At 33.1% G+C, this 24,319-nt stretch overlaps 3 protein-coding genes and 5 non-coding genes across 11 annotated transcripts in view; 1 reads left to right on the forward strand and 7 right to left on the reverse strand.

Annotated features, from left to right (window-relative positions):
* Window positions 1-6,557, reverse strand: part of LOC101490003 (polyribonucleotide nucleotidyltransferase 2, mitochondrial) — a 9,765-nt gene extending 3,208 nt beyond the window's left edge. The window contains exons 1-12 of the mRNA XM_004489188.4: window positions 6,171-6,557; window positions 5,174-5,329; window positions 4,936-5,106; window positions 4,435-4,560; window positions 4,133-4,294; window positions 3,910-4,029; window positions 3,300-3,437; window positions 3,009-3,171; window positions 1,940-2,065; window positions 1,549-1,679; window positions 943-1,162; window positions 747-830 (exon numbers count right to left, since the gene is read on the reverse strand). Coding sequence (XP_004489245.1) covers window positions 747-830; window positions 943-1,162; window positions 1,549-1,679; window positions 1,940-2,065; window positions 3,009-3,171; window positions 3,300-3,437; window positions 3,910-4,029; window positions 4,133-4,294; window positions 4,435-4,560; window positions 4,936-5,106; window positions 5,174-5,329; window positions 6,171-6,461 — 1,888 coding nt within the window. The 5' untranslated portion in view covers window positions 6,462-6,557. The remainder of the gene's footprint in view (window positions 1-746; window positions 831-942; window positions 1,163-1,548; window positions 1,680-1,939; window positions 2,066-3,008; window positions 3,172-3,299; window positions 3,438-3,909; window positions 4,030-4,132; window positions 4,295-4,434; window positions 4,561-4,935; window positions 5,107-5,173; window positions 5,330-6,170) is intronic.
* Window positions 6,558-8,304: 1,747 nt separating this feature from the next.
* LOC101490341 (isocitrate dehydrogenase [NADP]) lies at window positions 8,305-13,027 on the forward strand. The gene is made up of 15 exons (XM_004489189.4): window positions 8,305-8,630; window positions 8,710-8,753; window positions 8,931-9,040; window positions 9,715-9,752; window positions 9,950-10,027; window positions 10,208-10,261; window positions 10,344-10,445; window positions 10,561-10,649; window positions 10,760-10,863; window positions 10,992-11,060; window positions 11,145-11,260; window positions 11,682-11,716; window positions 11,813-11,955; window positions 12,424-12,546; window positions 12,632-13,027. The coding sequence occupies exons 1-15, from the start codon at window positions 8,414-8,416 to the stop codon at window positions 12,708-12,710; spliced, it is 1,401 nt and encodes a 466-aa protein (XP_004489246.2). The 5' UTR covers window positions 8,305-8,413; the 3' UTR covers window positions 12,711-13,027.
* Window positions 13,028-15,399: 2,372 nt separating this feature from the next.
* On the reverse strand, window positions 15,400-19,954 carry LOC101490659 (small ribosomal subunit protein uS9-like). 4 transcript variants are annotated; one of them, XM_012712614.3, is made up of 3 exons: window positions 19,586-19,954; window positions 19,363-19,428; window positions 15,400-15,982 (listed from the first exon to the last, which is right to left on the reverse strand). In XM_012712614.3, exons 1-3 carry the CDS (start codon window positions 19,649-19,651, stop codon window positions 15,536-15,538), a joined length of 579 nt encoding a protein of 192 aa, XP_012568068.1. In that variant the 5' UTR covers window positions 19,652-19,954; the 3' UTR covers window positions 15,400-15,535. The 4 variants fall into 4 exon arrangements, with proteins under 4 accessions (XP_012568068.1, XP_073221362.1, XP_004489249.1 ...); XM_073365261.1 differs by lacking the exon at window positions 19,586-19,954 and adding an exon at window positions 17,176-17,285 and having other exon boundaries at window positions 19,363-19,380; XM_004489192.4 differs by lacking the exons at window positions 19,363-19,428; window positions 19,586-19,954 and adding exons at window positions 17,176-17,285; window positions 17,883-18,123.
* LOC113785575 (small nucleolar RNA Z159/U59) lies at window positions 16,162-16,245 on the reverse strand. The gene has a single exon (XR_003471700.1). It is a non-coding gene; the product is annotated as a small nucleolar RNA Z159/U59 (small nucleolar RNA).
* Window positions 16,456-16,539, reverse strand: LOC113785574 (small nucleolar RNA Z159/U59). Its single transcript, XR_003471699.1, has one exon. It is a non-coding gene; the product is annotated as a small nucleolar RNA Z159/U59 (small nucleolar RNA).
* Window positions 16,754-16,839, reverse strand: LOC113785573 (small nucleolar RNA Z159/U59). The gene has a single exon (XR_003471698.1). It is a non-coding gene; the product is annotated as a small nucleolar RNA Z159/U59 (small nucleolar RNA).
* Window positions 17,184-17,267, reverse strand: LOC113785576 (small nucleolar RNA Z159/U59). The gene has a single exon (XR_003471701.1). It is a non-coding gene; the product is annotated as a small nucleolar RNA Z159/U59 (small nucleolar RNA).
* LOC113785572 (small nucleolar RNA Z159/U59) lies at window positions 17,409-17,494 on the reverse strand. The gene has a single exon (XR_003471697.1). It is a non-coding gene; the product is annotated as a small nucleolar RNA Z159/U59 (small nucleolar RNA).
* Window positions 19,955-24,319: the final 4,365 nt, after the last annotated feature.

The following is a 24,319-nucleotide window of genomic DNA, read 5'->3' on the forward strand; positions in this document are numbered from 1 at the left end:
AGCAGGAAAAACTATAAATTTCTTCTGTTCTCCAAAATATATATGCTGAAGTATGCAAAAACACTGTTCATGTTTAGATGCCAAAAACGGACAACATTTTAATATATATCTTAATTAACAGGATTTAGATATAAACATGGCAATAAATTGCAAAACTTTCAAAACAAGATCAAGGAGGATCAAAACAAGCATGTCAAACAATGTGCACAAATGACCCTTTTCCTCGAAAATTGTATCAAGAAACAGAAGGTATTCAAGAGAACTTCATATCTTCAGAATACAACTTACAAAGCAGAGGAAGGTGGAATATCAAATAGTTAAAATAGATTAATGATTACTTTAGAAAATTAAAACGTAATCATTTATAAGTGAAGTATGAGGAAATACTAAAGGAACTTTGTCTTTTTTGAGAAAAAATTTAGATGAATAGGCCACCATATTCCAAGGCCAAAGCCTTATAAGAGCTCTGTATTATATTTAAATATCTTTTACCAAGAGAATTGTTGGTAATAAGAATCAAACCTAGGCCTTTTGACTTTCAAGCAGAGCATTTTGAAGCTAAACCTGTTGAACTAATCCCCTTTACAAACCACATTTCACTTTTACCCCCTTTACAAACCTGGGAAAGATCAACCATAGTACTAGAGCAAAAAACTACAACAGAAGAATAAAAAGAAAAATGCGATCCACACATAAAAAACAAATTGTTAAAATGCTTTTTAAGCACTTCAAAGTGAAAAAATGACCTGTTTCCAATTCCATTTTTCTCTTTGCAGCACCCATTGGCCCAATTAAGCGACGAATAGCATCATTGCTGTACTTTAAGGTGACTGCATTATCAACAATAAATCTTAAACATTAGGGTATCCTAAAATGTCAAGGAACCTAACTCAAAACCTTATCAAATAAATAAAAGGAGTGAAGGAAGTTGAAGATCTAAACCTAGTCGTGGAGAGGTACTTCCACCCTTGGTACGAGGTGCATTAATTTCCCGTTCCATTTGATCAATAATTTGTTGACGGGCTTTGTGTGCAGGTTCTAAACATTCACATATGATATCTAGAGGAATTCCAGCTGGTTTCATATCCAACTGAATAGCAGTAACTCCTTTTCGAGTTCCAGCAATCTTGAAGTCTATGTCACCCAAATGGTCTTCCAAGCCCTTAGAAAAATTCAAATTTAATACTTTTGCATGAAATCAATAATCCCTTTTATGTTTGATAGCTATCTATCAGCTAGGTAATGGTTAAAAAAAATTAGATGCTCAAGTAGGAAACTAGAGTATCCCTACATCTATATCAAATTATATTCTCAATTAATATTCAAACAAAATAAATCAGTTTTTTTAACATCGTTGTTAACATCGGTCCAAATATAGAAATAATTCAAAGTTATAGATAACATTTATTACAAAACATCATGAGATACTCAGGTTATGAATCAAGTGTAAGTGGTTGATAATTAGACGGTAACAATTATAATTGGATGTTAATCAAACAGACATAGTAAATGCACATGACATATAACCCATTAAGTTCAGAAAAATACCAAAATATCAGTCAGTATACGATAGTCCATTATTTCGCCTGTGGATGGATCAAGTTCAGTAACAAGACCCACAGAAACACCAGCAACATGTTCTCTTACTGGAATGCCGGCATCCATCAAAGCCATACTACCTACAAACAGAAATATTATAGTAAAATTTCTCTCTACTTTGTACATCGACTAGGCCTGTAATGTGTTCGTGCCATTCTTGTTTTCTGCTTTTACAGGTTACAACTTTCATTACACTTGTGTTTTGACTTTTATTAAGAACAAATACCACATCGACTTCTATCAGTTAAAACTTCACCAGCAAGAAAAATATTCAATCGACCAAAGCTTAATTGTGAATTAAGATCATAAAACATGCTACTACTACGAGTTAAAGTAATACCTCCACATACAGTTGCCATTGATGTTGAACCGTCTGAAGCCATAACTTCTGAGTTGATACGAACAGTATATGGAAACCTATCTTCAGGAGGCAAAACAGCAAGAAGTGCTTTTTCAGCAAGTGTTCCTACAAAGTAAAACAAAAACGTAAACAACTACATCATTTTTGCAAACACGGGAGATGACTGTAACATATCCCAAAATATATGACAACAACAACATAAACAACTAAATTCTTTTCCCACTAGGTGCGTTTGGTTACATAGATCAATAAAAGTTGTACTATTTTATCATATCTACAGAGAAATTTGAACAACATATTCTGTTTGACACGCTCTTCAACACAGTTCTTGTGATTGGTCCAATTTTCAAAAAGTCAACAAACTTTATTGAAAAGGTGAATTGACAGTTAAAAAAATGAATTTTGATAGCTATTGAAAAAGTGAATTGACAGTTAAAAAAATGAAACAAACTCTAGGATATGTTGAAGAATGTCAAAAGGAGTGTCATACTATAACATTCTCATATCTATACTGATATTATAAGAAATGGACCAATCACAATGAATGTGTTGAAGAGTGTGTCAAAGAGTATTGGCATCACTCTATCCAAAGGGAGACCATTTAATTCTAGATTTCTCATGATGGTTTGGCCTATAATTTTCTTTGATTTTAATGTACCTCTAACTAGTGTCTATCCTCCATCTACTCTACCCTCCTTACTCCCATTTAATTCTAGATTTCTCTTTATGGTTTGGCCTATAAGTTTCTTTGATCTTTATGTACCTCTAACTATTTCACCATCTTCCATCCACTCTACCCTCCTTACTGGTGTTTCTATGTGTCTTCTCCACAAAACCTCCAATCCACTTAAAATGAGACTGCCATTTGTCCCACAATGGGAGCTATCTCAGCTTTCTCTCTATTTATTTTGTTCTTAATTCTATCGTGTTTTGTGTGACTACTAAACCAACATAATATTCTCATCTCCACGAACCAAAATGTATAGACAATATACAAATAATATATGAAAAAAATGTTATACATAGTCTGAGCACGTTGCTTATTTACCATGACCAACTTCACGCCTGTTTAGACCACCACGTTTACCAACTTCATTTATGCAGAAGGGTGGAAAACTATAGTGAAGCATAAACCGCTTTAATGGAGGACCGACTAAAGAGTCCAAGTGTTGAGCATCTGTAGGTGCTCCAAGTGTTACTGTACATAGGACCTGTTCATGACATCGATACATATCACCTCAGATAAAACTAAAATCACTTGAAAAAAATGATTATTTCACGTCATTACAATTATTTAACTTCAGCAACCCATAGCAGAAAAACATAAAACATATTTTACCTGCGTTTCTCCACGGGAAAAAATTGCAGATCCATGCAACATGGGAACATATCCAGCTTCACAATACAAGGGCCTTACTTCATCTAACTGTCTTCCATCAACTCTGGATCCTTCTGCAATAATTCTTTTACGGACCACCTAAATTATATGAAAATGAAAACCAATGTTCAAAAAGTACATCCAAAATCAACATGACAGGGAGATATGCAATTTATTTTTTTACTGAGGAGATATGCAAATTACAAGGAAAAAATCTGATACATTCTGTTGCAAATGCACAAGAACAGAACAATTCATTTTTTTTATAAATAAACAGAACAATTCTATGTGGTTAGAATACACAAATATACATATTAATAAAAAACTACAGTTTCTGATTATCTCAAATTCTCTCAATTATCTTCTTCTCACTTTATGTCAAAGTATCAGTCTTTATTGTGGAATATGTATTCTAGTACCTATGGACAGAATGTGATCAATACCGGCTGAGGTTTCACATGAAAGGGCAAAACTTTAAGAGTGAATAATCTAGGAGTATATTATTTTTATGGAAAAAAAATAATAGCAACAATCTCTCAATTTCTAATTTATAAATCAGAATGTTCCATACCTTCTTCCTCACTGTATCTACTGTCTTTGACAAAACCTTTATGCTTTCTTCATCGCCTTCTTCTTCAAGTACTTTCTTTACATCTTGTGTAATATTGTCTAATGCTTCTCCACGTTCAAACTAGAAATAATTATAACAAAAGGTCGATTAATATAATGAGAGAGTAAATTATCTATGCATTAAGAGTGATGGAAAAAGAGAAAGAGAAAGAGAATAAGAACACCTTTCCATAAGTAGGATCAGTAAAAACAGCTTTAATAGGTGCTTCTGCCAAATTAGTGACTTTTTCCAGGGTTTTGTCAGAGAGCATAGACAACCTGTATTCTTTCTTAGACTTACCAGCTTTAGCAGCAAGTCTAATTTGAGGTTCAATATACTTCACTGCCTGAACAATCAGATTAATTCATCTAAATAGCATTCAATTATGAAAAGAGTTCTTTCGGAAATTTTTTTTGAAAAGAGTCAGACAAGAAAGAAAATAAATATATGAATAAATAAATAAATAAATAAATAAATAAAAGTCACCTCCGGATGAGCCAGTCTTAACCCAGCTTGCAAATCTTTCTCGGATATCTCACGAGCTTGTACATCAATCATCAAAGTTTTGTCCTTTGTACAGGCATATATCAAGTTGAGATCACTTAAGCTGAGCTGCAATGCCACAATGTAAAGCAATAAGAGAATGGAGAAGAATGTTATTCAACCAACCAAGATATTTATCAACAAAGTCATGGCCTACTGCCTTTCAGCAACAAAAAAAAAACATATTACTAAAGTACCAAACTATGGTAAAAACCAACTTCCGACAAAAAAAAATCCAGACTTTAGAATATAATCAATTTCAATAAAATATCAATGATCAGACTTCAAAGGCAAAAGAACAAGATTATCACTGAAAGGATATTCTATAAAAGTTCGTCCAGATGTCCCTTAAGCATCTAAAGGATATTGGACGAATCAATGAAACTGACTCAACAAAAGACAGTCCCCAAGTTCCAAGCCAGATCAAATTATGTTGAAAATTACCTCATCCATGGTAGGATTCACCACAAACTGCCCGCAAATCCTACCGATCCGAACCATTCCTATGGGGCCACCCCAAGGAATATCCGACAACATAAGCGCAGCAGACGTCGCATTAGCCGCCAACACATCCGGATCTTGTTTTCCATTTGAGGAAAGAACACTAGCCATCACCTAATAAATCAACAAGTCAATCACAAATCAACAAAGCAAACAAATAAATTACAGTTTAGCTTAGTACCTGAACTTCATGATAAAATCCCGGTGGAAACAGAGGTCGTATAGGACGATCGATGATTCGAGCACACAAAAGTTCGCGTTCCTTAGGAGCACCTTCCCTTCTCATGTACGTTGATGGAATCATGCCTTGCGCAAATTGCTTCTCTTGATAATCAACCTAATTCAACCAAAAATAATTGCAATTGAGTGTTGAAAAACTTCAAGCTAGAAATAACAGCATTTTACAGTTACATTCATATAACTACAACAATAAGTGTAAACGTGTTGTGAAACCTAATTCAGCCAGAAATGACTGCAATTGTGTGTTGAGAAGCTTCAAGCTACTTATAACAGCATTTTACAGAAAACATTTATATAACTGTAATTGTGTGTGTATGTGTATGTGTATGTGTGCGAAACCTATATCACCCAAAAATCATTGCCTGATGAGAAAGCTTAAAGCTACTAATAACTGTGTGTGTGGAACCTAATTCAACCAGATATGATTTCAGTTGCATGTTGAGAAAACTTTAAGCTAGAAAAAACAGCATTTTCCTGTTACATTTGTATAACTGTAAATGCGTGTGCAACCTTGTTCAACAAAAAATGATTGCAAATTCATTTTGAGTAAGTTTCAAGCTAGAAATATCAGCATTTTACACTTACATTCACAACTGTGAATGTGTGTATGAAACCTAATTCAACCATGATTGCATTGAGAAAGCTTAGAAATAACGCCATTTTAAGGTTACATTCATATATAAGTGTAAATGTGTGTATTCAACTTAATTCAAATATAATTGCAATTTCGTGTTGAGAAAGCTTCGAACTATAAATAATGGAAACGATTGCAATTATGTTTGCAATTACGCAAGCTGCTTATAACGGCATTTCACATTTAATTTCATATAACTATTACTCTAAATGTGTATATCTAACTATTACTCTATGTATATCTCTGTGAAACCTAATTGAACCAGAAATTATTGCAATTGCGATTGAGAGAATGAGGAAGTTACTGTTAAAGGTAAGAAATCAGCTTTAGCAGTATCGCCTTTGGCGGAAGTAACAGTAGAAAGGACTTTCGTATCTTCCATTGAAAAAACAACCGCGCCGTTTGCGAAGCGAGCGATTTTACCGGTTTCTAGAGTGATGATGCGGTTTCCGATTTCGAATTCTTCATTGAAAGTTTCCAGAAACTTCGTTGCCGAACCGCCGTCGGTGGTGGAAATGGTGCGGCGGAAACCGAGGTGGTGCCGTAAAGTGCGGAGGAGTGGTTTTGCACTTCTCATTCGCAATGCGATAGACATCGTAAATCAGTGGTTAACGTTCGGAAATGGTTGAGCAGAAAAATCTGCAGTGGAAGCTACTTACTCAACTAACATGTTATTCTTCACCAGGGTTTAGGGTTTAGGTATTTTGTATTTTAAAGAAACTCCAAATTTAATTCTTAAATTCATATTTTAATTTTTTATATTTAGAAAATTTATATTTAATTAATTATAAATTGAAAAATATTATTTTTTGTAAGAAAGAGTTACGTTATAGAAAGTTCACTCGGATCGACACAAATTAAGATATAAGCAAAATTATTGACTTTATGATAACATACAAGATATATGAACATAGCGTTACAAGGGTTAGGCCTTCCTAAAAAACAAAATTTTTTACTTAAAAAAAATATTTCAAATATTTTTTATCTATGAAAAAGCTTCATATTTTAATATTTTTAAAATTAATTTTGATAAAATATTATACAAATTAAATAAAATATTTTATTTTTATTACAAATTATTTAATACTTATCTTAATACAACTAAATTGGTTAATTAAAACAATAGAGATGAGAGAATATTAATTATAAATTGAATAATTATGAGATAAAAGGTGAGTGCATTATTAATATGAGAAATACTAGTTATAAATGGAAAGATAGTGAACATATTGTTAACATGAGTTACTTGAGTGCTACAATATATACACATTCTTTTCTTATTCAACTAAAATATGGAAAATTTTACTTTACATGAGTGTCTGATGTTGCCGTATAACCGTTGAAATGTCTTATTTTATTATTTGAAAAATATTGAGAAAATAGATTTGAAAATGTCATTAATTTTGTTAAACAAAATTTATATAATTATTAAATAAAATATTAATAATTTATTTATTAAATTTTGAAAATACATTATCTAATAATTTCGCTTTAGGCCTCATAACTTGTTGGACCGGCTATGATGAACATTATATTTAGAGTTTAGATCACCAAGTAAACATATGATCTCAAATAGTTGAGAATTGAGACGGAAGTAAAACCATTGTGAATGTCTTCAAGATAATTTAAGCGGCCCCATTCTAATATAAATAATCATTTAAATTAAAAAAAGCAAATAAGATCACTTCAAATTAATATCATTATAATCATTAATATTAAGCTTAAAAGAAAGGAATTATACGATAATAAATTTATCACAAGTGTTTATTAATATAAAATAGACACTTTTAGTTATATTTTAGTGATACATCACCGGTAATAAATTCATTCAAATAAGGAGGATCAAATAGTAAGAAATTCAAACAATTAAAGATTAAAACTAATTTTATCGTCAAACATCAATTTTTTCCTATATATTCAAAGAGTTCAAATGGTGACACCAGATGGGTGAATCAATTCAAGCCAATATTTCACAATATTTTAGATAAGTTACTATAAATACTAAAAAAGAATAATTTACTCAATATCATTGAAAATAGGAGAATTTCAAAACTATATTTGATATCTTTATACTCATTAAGGACAAGCATAATAGTTTTATAATCACAACAATACAAAAAAAATATTATATGTATGTCCGACAATAAACTCTTTTAAATTTTAAAATTAGAGAAGAATTAATTGTAATAAATTTGTTTGATCAATGTGTCTTTTAATTCTGAAAATATTACGTCGCTTCAAGTAATTTAATTTAATTGGAAAAATTATTAAGTTTTTGATAAACATGGGAATTATTTATATATATTTTTTATATTAAATATTAAAAAAAAGGAAAAATTTCCTCTAAAAATAAAAATAAAAAAGAAAGTTTTTGAAATTTGAAATACTAATTTTATAGGTGTGAAATTGATTTAAATGAATTAAAAAAGACACAGACTACTAGGCAGTCTGATAGAGTGAGAAAAAAGAAGGCAAGGGTTGAGTGAAGTCAAAACTGAAAACTGAAAACCCCACCCAAAGAGAAAGGAATAAGAAAATCAAGTTATTATGCTGAGAGCAATGTTTCGATTGAGTTCTACCACCACCACCACCATGTTCTCTTCTACTTCTACTTCTTCTTCAATTTCTTCTCTCAGAAACCCTAACTTTCTCTTCCCTTCTTCAACTCCGTCATCTTCAATTTCCTTCTCCAACAATCGAATCTCCCTTCGATGCCTCGCCACTCGTCCTATCCACGTCATCAATCCCATCGTCGAAATGGACGGTAATCTCTCTCTCTCTCTCTCATCACATTTCACTACTTCATCACCATTTTTGTTAACATTATTTTGCTTCTTAATTAGGTGATGAAATGACCAGGATTATTTGGAAGATGATCAAGGATAAAGTATGATAATTTATTCATTCTTATTATTCTCACACTCACACGTGTCATTGTTCTGAAGCGTCTCTGTTACATAGAACAACTCTCATACTTGACACATAGTCTATTTGCAATATGCTTTTGTTATTAACGGGTGTTTTTTATTTATAATTATTTTTATTTTTTTTAATGTGAGTGCAGCTTATATTTCCTTACTTGGATTTGAACATAAAGTATTTTGATTTGGGGATTGAGAATCGCGATGCTACTGATGACAGAGTTACTGTCGAAAGTGCTGAAGCCACTCTTAAGTAAGTGAATTTTCGATGAATGGAAACATCCAAGCAGGGTTAACATATCACATTAACACTTTAATTAATTTTATTTACTATTAGGGATTATTGTTGTTGCTGAGAATCTTAGATTGGAAGGTGTAGCTATGCCTGTTAATTAGAAAATGTATAAATAATGCAAGTGTATAGAGTTTCTGAATATATGGAGAGAATTGATAGCCAAGTGATGCTATTTATTTAGTTTCACCAAAGTTGTCTGAGACATAAAACAACTTCTGGCTAGGGAAGCTGTTAGGTTTTATGTTTTATTGGAGTTTCCTTCAGGATCATTGATGTTGTATATATTTTTGGATGTTTTGTTTAGGGTCCTTGATAAGCTGTGTGCTTGTCCTTCTACTTTAACTGTATTTTGTTGGTTAGTTTTAATGGTTTTGTTTTGCCATTTATCAAAAGGGCAGAACCAAAAAAATGTGGCAGTGTTTGTTTCGTGTAATCCGTTCGTACATTTGGTTGTAGAGGACAACTTGCATATTTAACCTTGCTTTCACCTAATGCATTTATTATTTTTATTTTATTTTTACTTTGAAGGGTTTCTTATCCTCCCCTCCTTTGCCGTAATTCCCTCTTTCTGTTTTTATAAATAAATTTGAACTACATTCCAATTTATTCATTGAAACTTCTATTTGCTTCAGGTACAATGTTGCTGTGAAATGTGCAACCATAACCCCTGGTAAGCTATATTGGGCTTTAAATAGGCGAAATGTTCTATATCATGAATCATTTGACCTTCTGCCATACATACAAATTTAGCTCATATTATAAACCATCTTACATAGTTCATGGCAAATGGGCCCTAGTCCATGATCATGATTCGCTTATGATTGTTTTACAAAATAATAATATCTGAACTCTATTTTGAATTTTCAGATGAGACCCGAGTCAAAGAATTTGGACTGAAGTCTATGTGGAGAAGCCCCAATGGCACAATAAGGAATATTTTAAATGGTTTGTAATATCACATATTACTGAATGCAGGCATCAAAATTAGTGTTGTTAGCCATTGTCTTTCTTGTGTGCCAAATTCAGTTCCCACTCATGGTTTTAGGGCATATTCCTATCTTAAACAAAATTTCGTGATAGCATGGCTTTAAGTTTTTCTTTATGATATTTTTCCTTTCCTTCTAGGTACTGTATTTCGTGAGCCCATAATATGCCGCAATATACCCAGAATTATTCCTGGTAATGTCTTAACTGTAGTTTGATTCTTAATGGAGTTGAAATACTGCAGAGCACCATTTGGAACTTATTTTTGAGTTTACAGGATGGAAAAAACCCATTTGTATTGGCAGACATGCTTTTGGTGATCAGTATCGTGCCACTGATACAATAATCACAGGACCGGGAAAGCTTAAGCTGGTATTCGGTATGTCATTTTTCAAAGACCCGCTTTCTGATGGAGTTGAAACTTTTTTTTGGTCAAGTTATCATTTTAAACATCATATATGTAGTTTACAAACTTTTGTTTATTTCTAATTCAGTCCCAGAAGATGGTGACACTCCAGTGGAGCTTGATGTTCATAATTTCAAAGGCCCTGGTGTAGCCCTTGCTATGTATAATGTTGATGAGGTTTGTTCATTTTATATTTTCAGTGTGATTGCCAACTAAATGTTTAAAAACATGCTTTTGTTGCTTTTTTTATTAATTGTGTTCAAACACTTATTTTCCTAATATGCCAGTCTATTCGAGCATTTGCTGAATCATCCATGTCACTGGCATTTGCAAAGAAGTGGCCACTTTACTTGAGCACCAAAAACACAATTCTCAAGAAATATGATGGCAGGTGATTATTGCTATATCTCTATGTTAGTTCATATTTTCAATTGGTCACCTTATTTTCTATTTAATTCAGACAGCCTTTCCTTTTATTTGGTGCTATTAGAGATGATTTACAGTTTGAGATTATTACAGATTTAAAGACATATTTCAGGAGGTGTATGAAGAAAGGTGGCAGCAAAAGTTTGAAGAACACTCAATATGGTTTGTTTTGATGTTTATGACCCAAGTTGTTTTGACGCGTTTATTACATATACACATTGATGGTTCACACTTGAGTGACTTTAGGTACGAGCATAGACTAATTGATGACATGGTGGCATATGCGCTCAAGAGTGAAGGTGGATATGTTTGGGCTTGCAAGAATTATGATGGCGACGTCCAAAGTGATTTACTTGCTCAAGGTAATATAGAGAACTCATTGTTTATACTGAAGTATGCTGATTGTATGTATGATGTCAGTCAGCCGTAACCCCCTCTCCCCACCGACGTTTCTAATTAGATCAATTCTTGGACCCAAACCATGGAAAGTGGTCAATTTTTTCAAATACAGAGAAAGGCATTATATCCTTGTCCAAGGGATAATTATCCTGGACAAACAGCGCTAAATCTTGAAGTGTTTATGTGTTGTATTGTGAACTCATATAGTCAAATAACCCTGTGAATGTGTTTGTTCTGGTGTGGTTGTTAATTTCGTTTTCATTAGTTGAATGTATTTGTGAAATGAAAAAGATAGCATCTGAAACTTTTGCGTGATGAATAATTCTGACATGCCGATAGGTATCTTTTAAGTCAAAATTCATGAAGCCTTTTTCTTGTGTGCAGGATTCGGTTCATTGGGTCTCATGACTTCTGTGCTGGTATGTAGTAGATTCTTGCTACAGTAATTTTTTCATCAACATCGTCATTTTTTGTTATTGGATGTCATATGTTACATTTGCAACAAAAACTTGCAGTTATCTTCTGATGGCAAGACATTAGAAGCTGAGGCAGCTCATGGAACTGTAACTCGGCATTTTCGATTTCATCAAAAGGGACAAGAAACCAGTACAAATAGTATTGCTTCCATTTTTGCATGGACACGAGGACTAGAACATAGGTACTTTGTTTGCTTGTTTCAAATTGCTAATTCTAGTGCATTTTTATGTTATTTTGAACTTTTCCTGTCATTTGCAATCAATATTGCTTCCAAACTTGGTCAAGATTGATGTAGATGGATATAATTCGATTAATTGTACTCTCGATTTTTGAATATTCATGAAAGTGGTTCCTTCTTGTCAAGATCTAACTGTTAGCTAGTAAAACAATTATTATAACAATGGTCCATGGGTCCAATTGGCCAACCTCCATTAGGAATCAAACAAAACGAGTTTCTGTTGACTCTATTTTTAAGATGTGCTTGACTGCTTAATTGTGGTCACATATCGGACACATTTTTAATTATCTACTAGAGAGCATGCCTTGATGTTTCTCGTAGAAACTAGTTTATTCCCTTAAATTCATCCTCCTTCCCTTTTCTCCTTTTTTCTTAACCTGTTATTGACATGAATTTGTTACTATGTGCCAGAGCCAAGCTGGATAATAATGAAAAACTACAGGATTTTGCCCATAAGTTAGAGGCTGCATGTGTTGAGACAGTGGAGTCAGGAAAGATGACCAAAGATCTCGCTATTCTGGTTCACGGTCCAAAGTAAGCAATTCTCTGCACGATGTTTACTCATTTGAATATTTTAGTATTGCATGTCTCATTGTTTTGACATCTGGGTTATCTACAGGGTATCGAGGGAATTTTACTTGAACACCGAGGAATTTATTGATGCTGTGGCGGGTAATCTTCAGAGAAAGCTCCAATAGCCTGCAATGGTCTAACATACTGTTTTTCTTTGTATTTGTTTTTGGAAAAGCTAAGCAACGATTTGATGGATGCCTAATTTTTTATCATTGACATGGGTTGAAATCCTAGGCCCTAGAATCTTAAGAAAGCTTGAAATAGAGGGAGGGGCCTATATTGATAAAATGGATAATTATTCTTTGGGTGGCTTCCCCATTCTTACACTTCTGTAATAGTTTTTTTGTTGTTAGAGAAACACTATTGTAATAGTGAAACAATAATTATCAGCTGAATTTGAAATTCAGATGAAGAAATATGATTGTGTAGAATTGATGCCTTAGTGTGTGAATCCTTCAAATTTTTGAAAAAAAAATACTACTAATTGGTAACAAATTTTATTTTTTTTTATAATAAAGACTTTAAATTTTAGTGATTTTGCCTTTGGTAATTACACCTTAAGAAACTTGCTCGTTACTCGAATTAAGTTCAAATTAGAGGTCCACATATTATTTATCATGTCAAATTAAGGTCACTGTCCTTCCCATTATATTTCCAACACTATCTTATAGGCAAGGCCTACCAAATGAAAATGAAGCTAGGAAACACTCACGAGTCACCCCCTAAGGAGCATGAATTAGCTTCAGTTCAATGGCAAGTAGGTAATTTTTTAGTTCATCCCCTTTTTTTCCTAAATTTGACAAGAAGTAAGTCGAGTTGACTTAATGAACATGTTTTAACCATGAAAATATCGTTTCGACAAGTGAAACATCCATATTTTCATAAGTTTGCTCATATTTTATAACCAAGACTTAACTTTACATCATGCACCACACTAGCACATGAGCACATGATATATTAAAGCAATGGGACAAAAAAAGGGATGAAATATATTGTCACAACATTGTCATCAAGTATGTCTCACCACCGACACTTGAACATCCACCAAAGACTTTAATTACACGTGTCTAACAACTCATTTCATTGATAATAATTAGAAGTTGTAGAAAAAGATTTTAAATTTTCTTCAAGTCACTAACTACATGGGAGAAAAAATTGTCAAAACAGATAAAAAAAATGCTTGAATGGTTGAGGGTTAGGTCGTGTGCTTAGTGCGACAGTGGATAACACCTCCTCAATGATGTTGGAATTCAGCATCTCAAATGAAGTATGTTAGACGTTCTCTTTCGAGGTTTGATAGAATTAAGTAATGTATTGATCCTGAGTCAAATTATAAAGGTTATGTTGGATTAAATTGTGAGACTTGGTGGAACTCAACATACACAATATTGAATGCTACTTTGAAACATGAAAAGACCTTTACAAAGGTTAAATTCAAATACCAGAAATATGTTAATGAAGTGAATAAGGAAAAAGGTGTGCTGACACATAAAGATTGGAAACATGTTGCCTTAATTCTTCCATTCTTGAAGTTATTTCATGAAGCTACACTACGTATTTTAGAATCTTCTTATATAACAAGCAACTTGTATATGTTTGGGGTTTTCGGTGTCGGGATGAAAATTGCTGAAATGTGTAATAATGAAGATAAAAATCTAAGTCAATGGCTAAAAAGATGAAGGCGAAATACGAGAAATATTGGGGATATCCTACTTGTCTGAATATGTTGTTGTTGATTGTTATGGTTTTAGACCCTCGATGACAAGTAAAGTTTGTGATATTTATGGCAAAACAAATTTACACTAATAATGACGCCACTTCTTTGAAAGGAAAAATTAAATTCATGTTTGAAGTCTATCTATGAGGAGTATTCTGGGAGGGTGGTGTCTCCTCTAGATAATTCTTCTAATTTTTTAGGTGTTTTTAATGAAATTGGTGATCCTTATGATTATTCTCGAGTCTACAAATCAGACGAGTGCAATACACCAAAATCTAAATTAGGAGATTATTTGGATGAATGTTTAGAAAAACCATATCTGGATTTTGATTTATTTAGATGGTGGAAGGTGAACTCAAGCCGATTTCCTATACTTTGCAAGAATTGCAAGAGATGTTTTGGCTATACCTACAACCAGTGTAGCCTTTGAATCTATTTCAGTAGTGGAGGAAGAGTACTTGATCCTTACCGTAGTTCTTTGACATTGTCTACCATAGAAGCCTTTATTTGTACCCAAGATTGGCTGGACTGAAACATCTTTATCATTTATTACTTGTGAGGAACTTGAAAATCTTGACAAAATCAAGCACGGTAAAATACATAAAGGTGTATTTAACAGTGTGTTATTACTTATTATATTATTAATAAAGGTGTATTTAACAGTGTGTTATTACTTATTATATTATTAAGTCATGCATAACTAAATGTCTTTTTTTTTTTCTTTCAAAAATACTTCCTCAAGATAACTATTCAAAGGTCAAAACATAGCCTCATTCCAGAAAACCACACAGATCGTAGTCAAAGAAACATAGTGGATTAACACCAGCCCAATTAATATCAAGTATCAAGATTTAATAAAATCAGCAGATACGATAAACCACATTATACTGTAAATCTCGATACATCCTAATTTATTCTCCAACATCGATTCAGTATCAACAACTTATCATTATCCTTGACATTTACAACTTTACAGTGCATAAAGACCTAATTTCGTTCCTAAGAAACAAACACCATTTCAAGGAAACAACCAATTCAAACGCAAACAGATTCCAGTAAAACTGCATAAATCAATTAAAAGATCCACACAAATAAAATCAAGCAAAATCGTTTTATAATAACATCATTAAAAATCTCAACCTCAATTCAAAAAAGTGCATAGCAATTTAGATAGTACTGAATTCATGAAAGACACTGTCAATATCTGAACAAAATAAATAAAAAGCAAATAATTTAACGATAGGATTTCTGGAACCTAGCACGAGCACCACGACCACCAAACTTCTTAGGCTCGCAGCGTCTAGGATCAGCAACAAGAAGAGTACGGTCATAACGAACAAGAATGTCCTTGATCTCCTTCTTACTCTGTTCATCCACATATTTCTGATAGTATGCAACCAAGGCCTTTGCGATGCTCTGTCTGATGGCATAGATCTGAGAAGTATGTCCTCCTCCCTTCACTCTGATCCTCATGTCAACGCCGGCGAAACGGTGCCTTCCGAGAAGGAGAATTGGCTCGTAAGCCTTGAAACGGAGAATCTCAGGCTCAATGAGTTCGATTGGGGAGCCATTGATCTTGATGAGACCACGACCTTTCTTGCAGTGTGTCACTGCCACCGCATTCTTCTTACGGCCGAAGCACTGTACCTGTTCCATTTTGGACCCTCTCGCCGCCGCAAACTACACCGATGCAAATAGATGCCAGAGATTAAAAGTAAACATCAATCAATAAAATGATAAACTCGAACAAGAAAACTAGGCATAGTTTAATATAAATTGCAAAGAACAAAAATATCATAATTTAACAAAAAAATTGTAAGCAGGGGCACAAAGGAAAAGGGAGAAAAATACATTAAGAAGCCTCTTCAGTTCAGGTCTCCATGTAATTTCCGCATGGGCAACTCGGAAGAACAAAAGTTAATTTTTTGATCATGCTCAGAGGCTATATTTTAAGGGGGGATTCAAGTCAAGACCGCCAAAAAGAAATTAACAAGTAGTAGAACAACCAATACAACAAGAGCAAAATGGAACAATATACACATTAATCGCTGAAATAAAAATTAAAATAAGTTGCAAACACAAAAAAGCATCAAAATATAAATACAACAAATGGAAGACATGGCAAAAGGCAAAGGAGGGAACTGTATTAGAAAGCCTCTTCAGTTCAGGTCTCCATGAAATTTCCGCATTATCAACTCAGAAGAACGAAAGTTATTTGTTTAATCATATTCAGAGACTATAAAAAGGTGGGTTCAAGGGGTACAGAACAAACAAAACAAGACACATTCATAAACAAGTATAAAACAAAACACAGCAACAAATCTTTGAGCAATCAAGACACTATCCAACCTTAATTAAAAGATCTGAATATTGTGACAAATAGAGTAAAGAAAAGAATGATCATATAGTAAATTTAAACATTGAGAGAAGGGGAAGAAAGTGGTGATAAAAGTCCCTTCAGTTCAGGTCTCCAAGTATCTTCCGCACGGACAACTCAGAAGAACGAAAGTTATAGAGACTTTGTCATCCTCAGAGACTTTTTCACTTGTTTTGAAGTTGCACAATTGTTGCACCAGAAAAATTGTTGAGATTTTTAAAAATTGCTATCCCTATCTATCTCCTAGAAAACACAGGTCTGAATTTCCAAAGAAAAAGCCGCACAATTTTCTAATAGCAAATTCGAACTTAAAAACAAACATGGCTGAAACAAGAAGAACACCCAATAAGGCTGGAAAAGCCAACAAGCTAGAAGTGAACCAACAAGTCACGCAAATGAATGATAACATTAAAAATAAATTGCAAAGAACAAAAAATATATCATAATAAAAACATGATAAATGGAAGTCAAAGCAGAAGGGAAAACGAAGACCCACATTAGAAAGCCTCTTCAGTTCAGGTCTCCAGATAATTTCCGCATGGACAACTCGGAAGAACGAAAGTTATAGGTGGGTTTCAATGTAGTAAAAATCTCACAATAAATGACCTAAAACAAGTAGAAGACCTAATCAAATAAAGCTTTGAGCAAAGAGACAGTGACCAATTGAATAAACAAAAGAATGACCATATCCAAAAACATGACAGGGGGAAAGGGAAAAACGTAATTAAAGTCTCTTCAGTTCAGGTCTCCAAGTATCTTCCGCATGGACAACTCAGAAGAACGAAAGTTATTTTGTTTCTGTCATCATTAGAGACTTCTTTTACTGGTTTTGCAATGGCATTACCCAAAAATCAGCTCCAATACGAAAAAAAAAAATCAAACCAAGACCTAATTGCAAAACTAACGATGATTTGATAAGAAATGAAAAATATAAATAGCCCAAAATGATCAACTAGGAGTTGCTGGTTCTACCTATCTCCTAACTAACTCAGATCTTCGAATAAATATCAGCAACATTATGTTTTTTTATATGAAATTCGAACTCATTACAAATAGGAATCATGTAGCAAAAGACAACAAAAATGAAACACGAAAGTAAAACAGTAATGGGGTAATTGCATACATAGGAGCAAGTATTCGAAAGAAAAAGCATAATAATCGGAGAGAGCAAGAAAATGAAACAGTAGAATGGGAGCAACGCACCTAAGAGTACAGAGGCGAGATCTGAAATTTGAAAGGTACGAAAATGAATACAGATTGGATTCAACTACGCTCGCTACTACTTTACACTGTTAAATTGCAAAACCCTAGTTCTATTGCGTTTTTGTTTTTGACGGATCAAAACCCTACTTTGCTATCAAGGCCCATTTCTCAACGGTTTTTGGGAAGCCAAAAACTGCTTTCATTGAAGCCCATTCTGAAAGATTCTTTTTCTTTTTTTCTGTACATGCGTGTTATGCACCACTTAAAGAATGAGATTGTTTTGTACATAGTTTTAGTTTAAAGGTAGTGCAATGAAAGTGTAAGATTGTTATCCAATTACATTCTCTTAATTTGTAACATCATATTAAATGAATTTTAAATCAAAGATAGCTATTAAATATTCTGTCGCGTTAGTGGTAACTATTAATTTGTAACATCATATTATTCATTGTCATTGTTTTTTTTTAAATAGTTTTTTTAAAGAAAAAAATGGACAACAATATATATTGGCAGTGTTTCTCTTTCAAATTCATAGTTTTTTTTTTAAGTTTACTAATGAAAAAAATTGAAGATAATATATTATATATATATATATATATATATATATATATATATATATTTTATCAAAATAAAATCATTATTTTAAAATTTGTTTTCTTTAAACAATTTAATAGAATTAATGCAACATTTAGTGGTGTGGCAAAGCATATGGGGTTTAAATGTTGTTATTTTAATTTTCATATCATTATTGTTTAAATAAGTTTTGTAAATACAATTCAATTAGTAATTGCAAGATATTAACATGCAAAGGTCTGAATTTCAATGAGATTTTCTTTGATCCACACTTAAAAGTATTTGAGTTTAACCATAGACTATTTGATGAAGAAAAAAAAAATAATTAAAAATGTTAAATAAATAAAAATGCATTAGCACACCACTCACGGAATTGTCAACTAACCATTTCATTCTGATTTCTAACAGCAAAGATAAACCCAAAACTTGGTGGTAGAGACATTCTAAAAAACTAAAAAATTAGTAAAATCAAGGAACCAAAATAAAAAATAAACCAAAAGCCATTGCAATGAAGGGTGTGTATATAAATGTATAAAAAATATGATATATTTTTAAGTATAATTGCTCACGAGGTCTCATAACTTAATTTCAGATAATACCTGATCTCTTTAAATTCATATATTTCATCAAATGTATAACTTAAATATTAGAATAAACTTATATTTTGATCTCAAACAACATCAAATAAAGAATGAAAATATAAATTTATTTGAAGATTTAAATTATGAATTTGATAAAATTTACATTATATTAAAGATTAAAATTAAAGATTAAAATTAAGAGTTTTGTTTGAAGTCATGATACAAACATGTTAAATATCCCATCCAGATTGTCATCTAAATAGTCACTAAAACAAACAAAAAAAAGAGAAAAAATAAATGTACCACATTGCATGGATATCCCCTACCTGAATATAATTTGCCCCTAGCAAGGCTCCATTCCCAAATTGAAATTGTGTCATATAATCCTTTCCCTGAAAAATATAATGATTTATAACAATTTGCATGCATAGTCAGAGAAAGTTCCAATACGAATAGAGAAAGTTCCCATCACATGCGACATATGTGGTTCACTTGTTAGCTGTACAAAAGACAATAAAATAGAGGGAATGTCCTTGATCTCCTTCTTACTCTGTTCATCCACACATTTTTGATAGTATGCAACCAAAGCCTTCGCGATACTCTGTCTGATGGCATAGATATGAGAAGTGTGCCCTCCTCCCTTCACTCTGATCCTCATATCGACGCCGGCGAAACGGTGCCTTCCGAGAAGGAGTATAGGCTCGTATGCCTTGAAACGGAGAATCTCAGGCTCGATGAGTTCGATTGGGGGAGCCATTGATCTTAATGAGACCACGACCTTTCTTGCAGTGTGTCACTGCCACCGCATTCTTCTCACGGCCGAAGCACTGTACCTGTTCCATTTTGGACTCTCCCTCCGCCGCCGCAAACAACCGCCAACACAAGAAGATGCCGAATTAGGGTTTATGACTTCCGAAGGTTTCAAAGGTTAAGCATCAGAAGAATATATATATATATAACCAGTTAGAGTTTTTCAAATTACTAAAACACCCCTTCATTATTAGAATTAGGAAAATACTTAATTATACGAAACAGTTCTAAGACAAAGAAATACGACTGGCATAATTGGTTGATTTTACTATTTTTTTAAATGAAGGCTAATCTTAAACATTAATATTATAAAACAAATTAGAAACCTAAAGATCTAACTTTATTAGCCTAAAGGTAGTGGTGACACTATTCAGTAATTGTGAATTAGCTTTTCAGTGATATTTTCCTTTTGATTCCTTGTCACAGCATTTTCCTTAACGTAGCATCTGGCAATTTCTTTCTTGGTGAAAAAATAATGATGTTGATATTGTTAAGGGTGAGTCAAATTGAGTTCAATACATATTACTTAAAATATAAAATTTCATAGACGAAATTACGGAAATTAAAAAAGTTATTAGTTGTACACGTTTACGGTCAAAAGGAGAATGTTAGTTAAATGATATTAATTGTTTGTTAAAAAATGTAAATTAATTAGAATTATATTTATAAAAAAATAATTATTAAAATTGAAAATCCAAAAAAATCTTATAAAAAGGAAATAAAGATTATCAAGAGAGTTTAAGGGACGGGAGTAATTAAATTAATGGTTTAATTAACTGAATTGGAAAACCTGCTTGTAGTAAAAATAGTATAAAATATAGTTCATTTTGCCGACTAGCTAAGTTAAATACAAAGGAAATTATATATATATATATATATATATATATATCAGCTTCTAAAATTATGTAATATTGCTTCGGCTGCAGTGTTTTCTGATATGAATCCGAACATCATAATGTTGGAAAAAAATCAAAGATAATTAGCAATAATTATTTTAATAATGCGAAATATTTTTCCTTCAACTGTGCACATAAATGACCAAGAAAATATGAGACAGACGAACGTCGAAAACTTCCCGCAAATTGAGAGAATAAAAACCACGGTACCTAGTCAGTAAAACTTTCACTATAATAATTAATGGGTACACCAGAGTATTCCTAATAATAATAGGGAACATCAATCAACAATAACAACCTTATAACAACATTCCACTAAAGTGGGTATGCCAAAGTTACTCTCAAAGAAGATAAAACTACTCAAACTGTATATTAAAATAACAAACTCAGTGGTAGAAATAACATACTAAATTTGTAGATCAAACGGAGCAAGTTTGCTACACACATGTTGCCACCACCGAAACCAAACTCTTATTTTTCTTCTCTGGCAAGTCGTTCTCGTTTTTCTAATTCTTAAGATTTCTAAATCCTTTTTATTTCCTTCACATAGGCCTAGCCCAATAATACCTTTTTTTTTCTCAATAATAATAATATTAATACTAATAAAACTAGTGGGTTCCACTTGGGGAGTGAACCCACCCAACAAATCTCCCATCACGACTCAAGTGGGAAGGTACTGCTCAACCATGTCAGCTTTCTTTCTACAGCATATCATCTTCGACATAGGCAAGGTCTTCGTCATCATATCTGAATCATTCTCATCAGTATGAATCTTATCAATTAAAAATGACTTCATTTCCAGTGCATCTCGTATCCAACGATACCACACTTCAATATGCTTCGACTTTGCATGAAAAGTCGAATTCTTGATGAGATGGATCGCACTTTGACTGTCACAGAATAACACAAACTTGTCTTGCTTGAGGCCTAACTCATCACGACTCAAGTGGGAAGGTACTGCTCAACCATGTCAGCTTTCTTTCTACAGAATATCATCTTCGACATAGGCAAGGTTTTCGTCATCATATCTGAACCATTCTCATCAGTATGAATCTTCTCAATTAAAAATGACTTCATTTCCAGTGCATCTAGTATCCAATTATACCACACTTCAATATGTCTCGACTTTGCATGAAAAGTTGAATTCTTGCTGAGATGGATCGCACTTTGACTGTCACAGAATAACACAAACTTGTCTTGCTTGAGGCCTAACTCATGTAGGAATTTCTTCATCCACAAGAGTTCTTTGGAAGCTTCAGTTGCTGCAATGTACTCAGCTTCAGTAGTGGACAAAACAACACACTTTTGTAGTCTTGATTGCCAAGACACAACTCCCTCTGCAAAAGTCATCATATAACCAGAAGTAGATTTTATAGAATCAAGATCACCTGCCATATCTGCATATGTGTAGCCATCCAACACAGGTTCATCACCTCCATAGCATAAACACACTTTGGAAATGCCTCTGAGGTATCTGAGAATCCACTTTACTGCTTGCCAATGATCTTTACCAGGATTATAGAGAAATCGACTAACAACTCCAACTGCATGAGCAATATATGGCCTTGTGCATACCATAGCATACATCAAACTACCAATTGCGGATGCATAAGGAACCTTCTTCATTTCTTCTTTGTCTTTCTCACTTGTAGAACATTTATCAGAATTCAATTTAAAATGAGTAGCAAGTGGGGTACTAACATGTTTGCAATTGCTCATGTTAAACCTCTCTAACACCTTCTCAGTATAATTGTGTTGAGACAACCACAAATTATTATTCTTCATGTCACGAGTAATTCTCATACCTAGAATTTGCTTTGTAGGACCTAAGTATTTCATTGCAAAAGACTTGTTCAAATATTTCTTTAAAGATTGAATCTTCTTAGTGTCATGACCAACAATCAACATGTCATCCACATATAATAAGAGAATAATATAATCACCATCAGATAATTTCTTGATAAACACACAATGGTCAGAAGTAGTTTTACTATACCCATGTTTCTCCATGAAAGAATCAAATTTCTTGTACCATTGTCGAGGTGCTTGCTTGAGCCCATACAAACTTTTCTTTAATTTGCACACAAGATGCTCTTTACCTTTGACTTCAAAACCCTCTGGTTGCTCCATATAGATCTCCCTCCAAATCACCATGAAGGAATGCAGTTTTCACATTAAGTTGTTCAACTTCTAGGTTCAAACTAGCTGCTAACCCAAGCACAACTAGGATAGAGGACATCCTCACCACAGGTGAAAAAATTTCATCAAAGTCAATACCTTTTCTCTGATTAAAACCTTTCACAACCAATCTTGTTTTGTATCTTGGTTGCGAACTATTCTTTTCTGCCTTTATCTTGTATACTCATTTGTTCTTGAGTGCTTTTCTACCATTAGACAACTTTACCAAATCAAATGTGTGATTCTCATGCAAGGAATTCATCTCTTCTTGCATGGCCTTTAACCACTTTTCTTTATCAACATTTGTAATAGCTTCTTGATAATACTCTGGCTCTCCACTATCAGTGATCATCACATACTCATGTGGAAGATATCTTTGAGAAGGTTGACGTTCTCTAGTATATCTTCTCAACTCAAACTCGGCTGGTGGCTCAACTGGAACCTGCTAATCATGGTGAGGCACATGATCATTAGTTACATTCTCATTATCTACCTGTATATCTCCCCCATCAACAAAGGTTTCTGCAGGGGGCTTAGGCGCAACATTTTCAATGTAACTTCTGGAATTTGGTTTCTGTTTTTCAGTTTTATCAAAATCTTTAATAGTCTGGTGTTCAAGAAATATCACATATCGACTTCTGATAATTTTCTTGTCAATCGGATCCCACAATCTATAACCAAAATCTTCATCACCATAACCGACGAATATACACTGTTTAGATTTACTATCAAGCTTGGACCTCTCATCTCTTGGAACGTGAACAAAACATCTGCAACCAAAAACTCTCAAATGACGGCAAAAGACTTTCCATGTCCACACTTTATTTGAAACATCACCATCAAGTGGAATAGAAGGAGAAAGATTGATCAAATCCACTGCAGTTTTCATTGCTTCACCCCAAAAGGATTTCGATAATTTTGCATGAGAGAGCATACATCTGATTCTGTCATTAATCGTACGATTCATTCTCTCTGCAACACCATTATGCTGAGGTGTCTTTGGAACTGTTTTCTCAAACCTGATTCCATGTTCTCTACAATACTCTTCAAATGGACCTCTGTATTCGCCACCGTTATCTGACCGAACACATTTCAATTTTCTTCCCTTTTCTCTTTCAACACTTGCATGAAAATGCTTGAAGACTCCAAATATCTGGTCTTTATATTTCAAAGGAAATGCCCATACTTTTCTAGAATGGTCGTCAATAAAAGCAACAAAATATGATGCACCACCAAGAGATTTACTATCCATCATACAAACATCAGTATGAACTAAATCAAAAATATTTTGCCTCAAATGAGGACCAATATTATGAAAAGAAACTCTATGTTGTTTTCCAGCAAAACAATGAGTGCAAGTTTTTAGAGACGTACCTTTCACAAGAAGAAAGTTTTTCTT

Source organism: Cicer arietinum, chromosome 2 (genome assembly GCF_000331145.2).
Source record: "Cicer arietinum cultivar CDC Frontier isolate Library 1 chromosome 2, Cicar.CDCFrontier_v2.0, whole genome shotgun sequence".
In the NCBI taxonomy this organism is placed as follows: Eukaryota; Viridiplantae; Streptophyta; class Magnoliopsida; order Fabales; family Fabaceae; genus Cicer; species Cicer arietinum.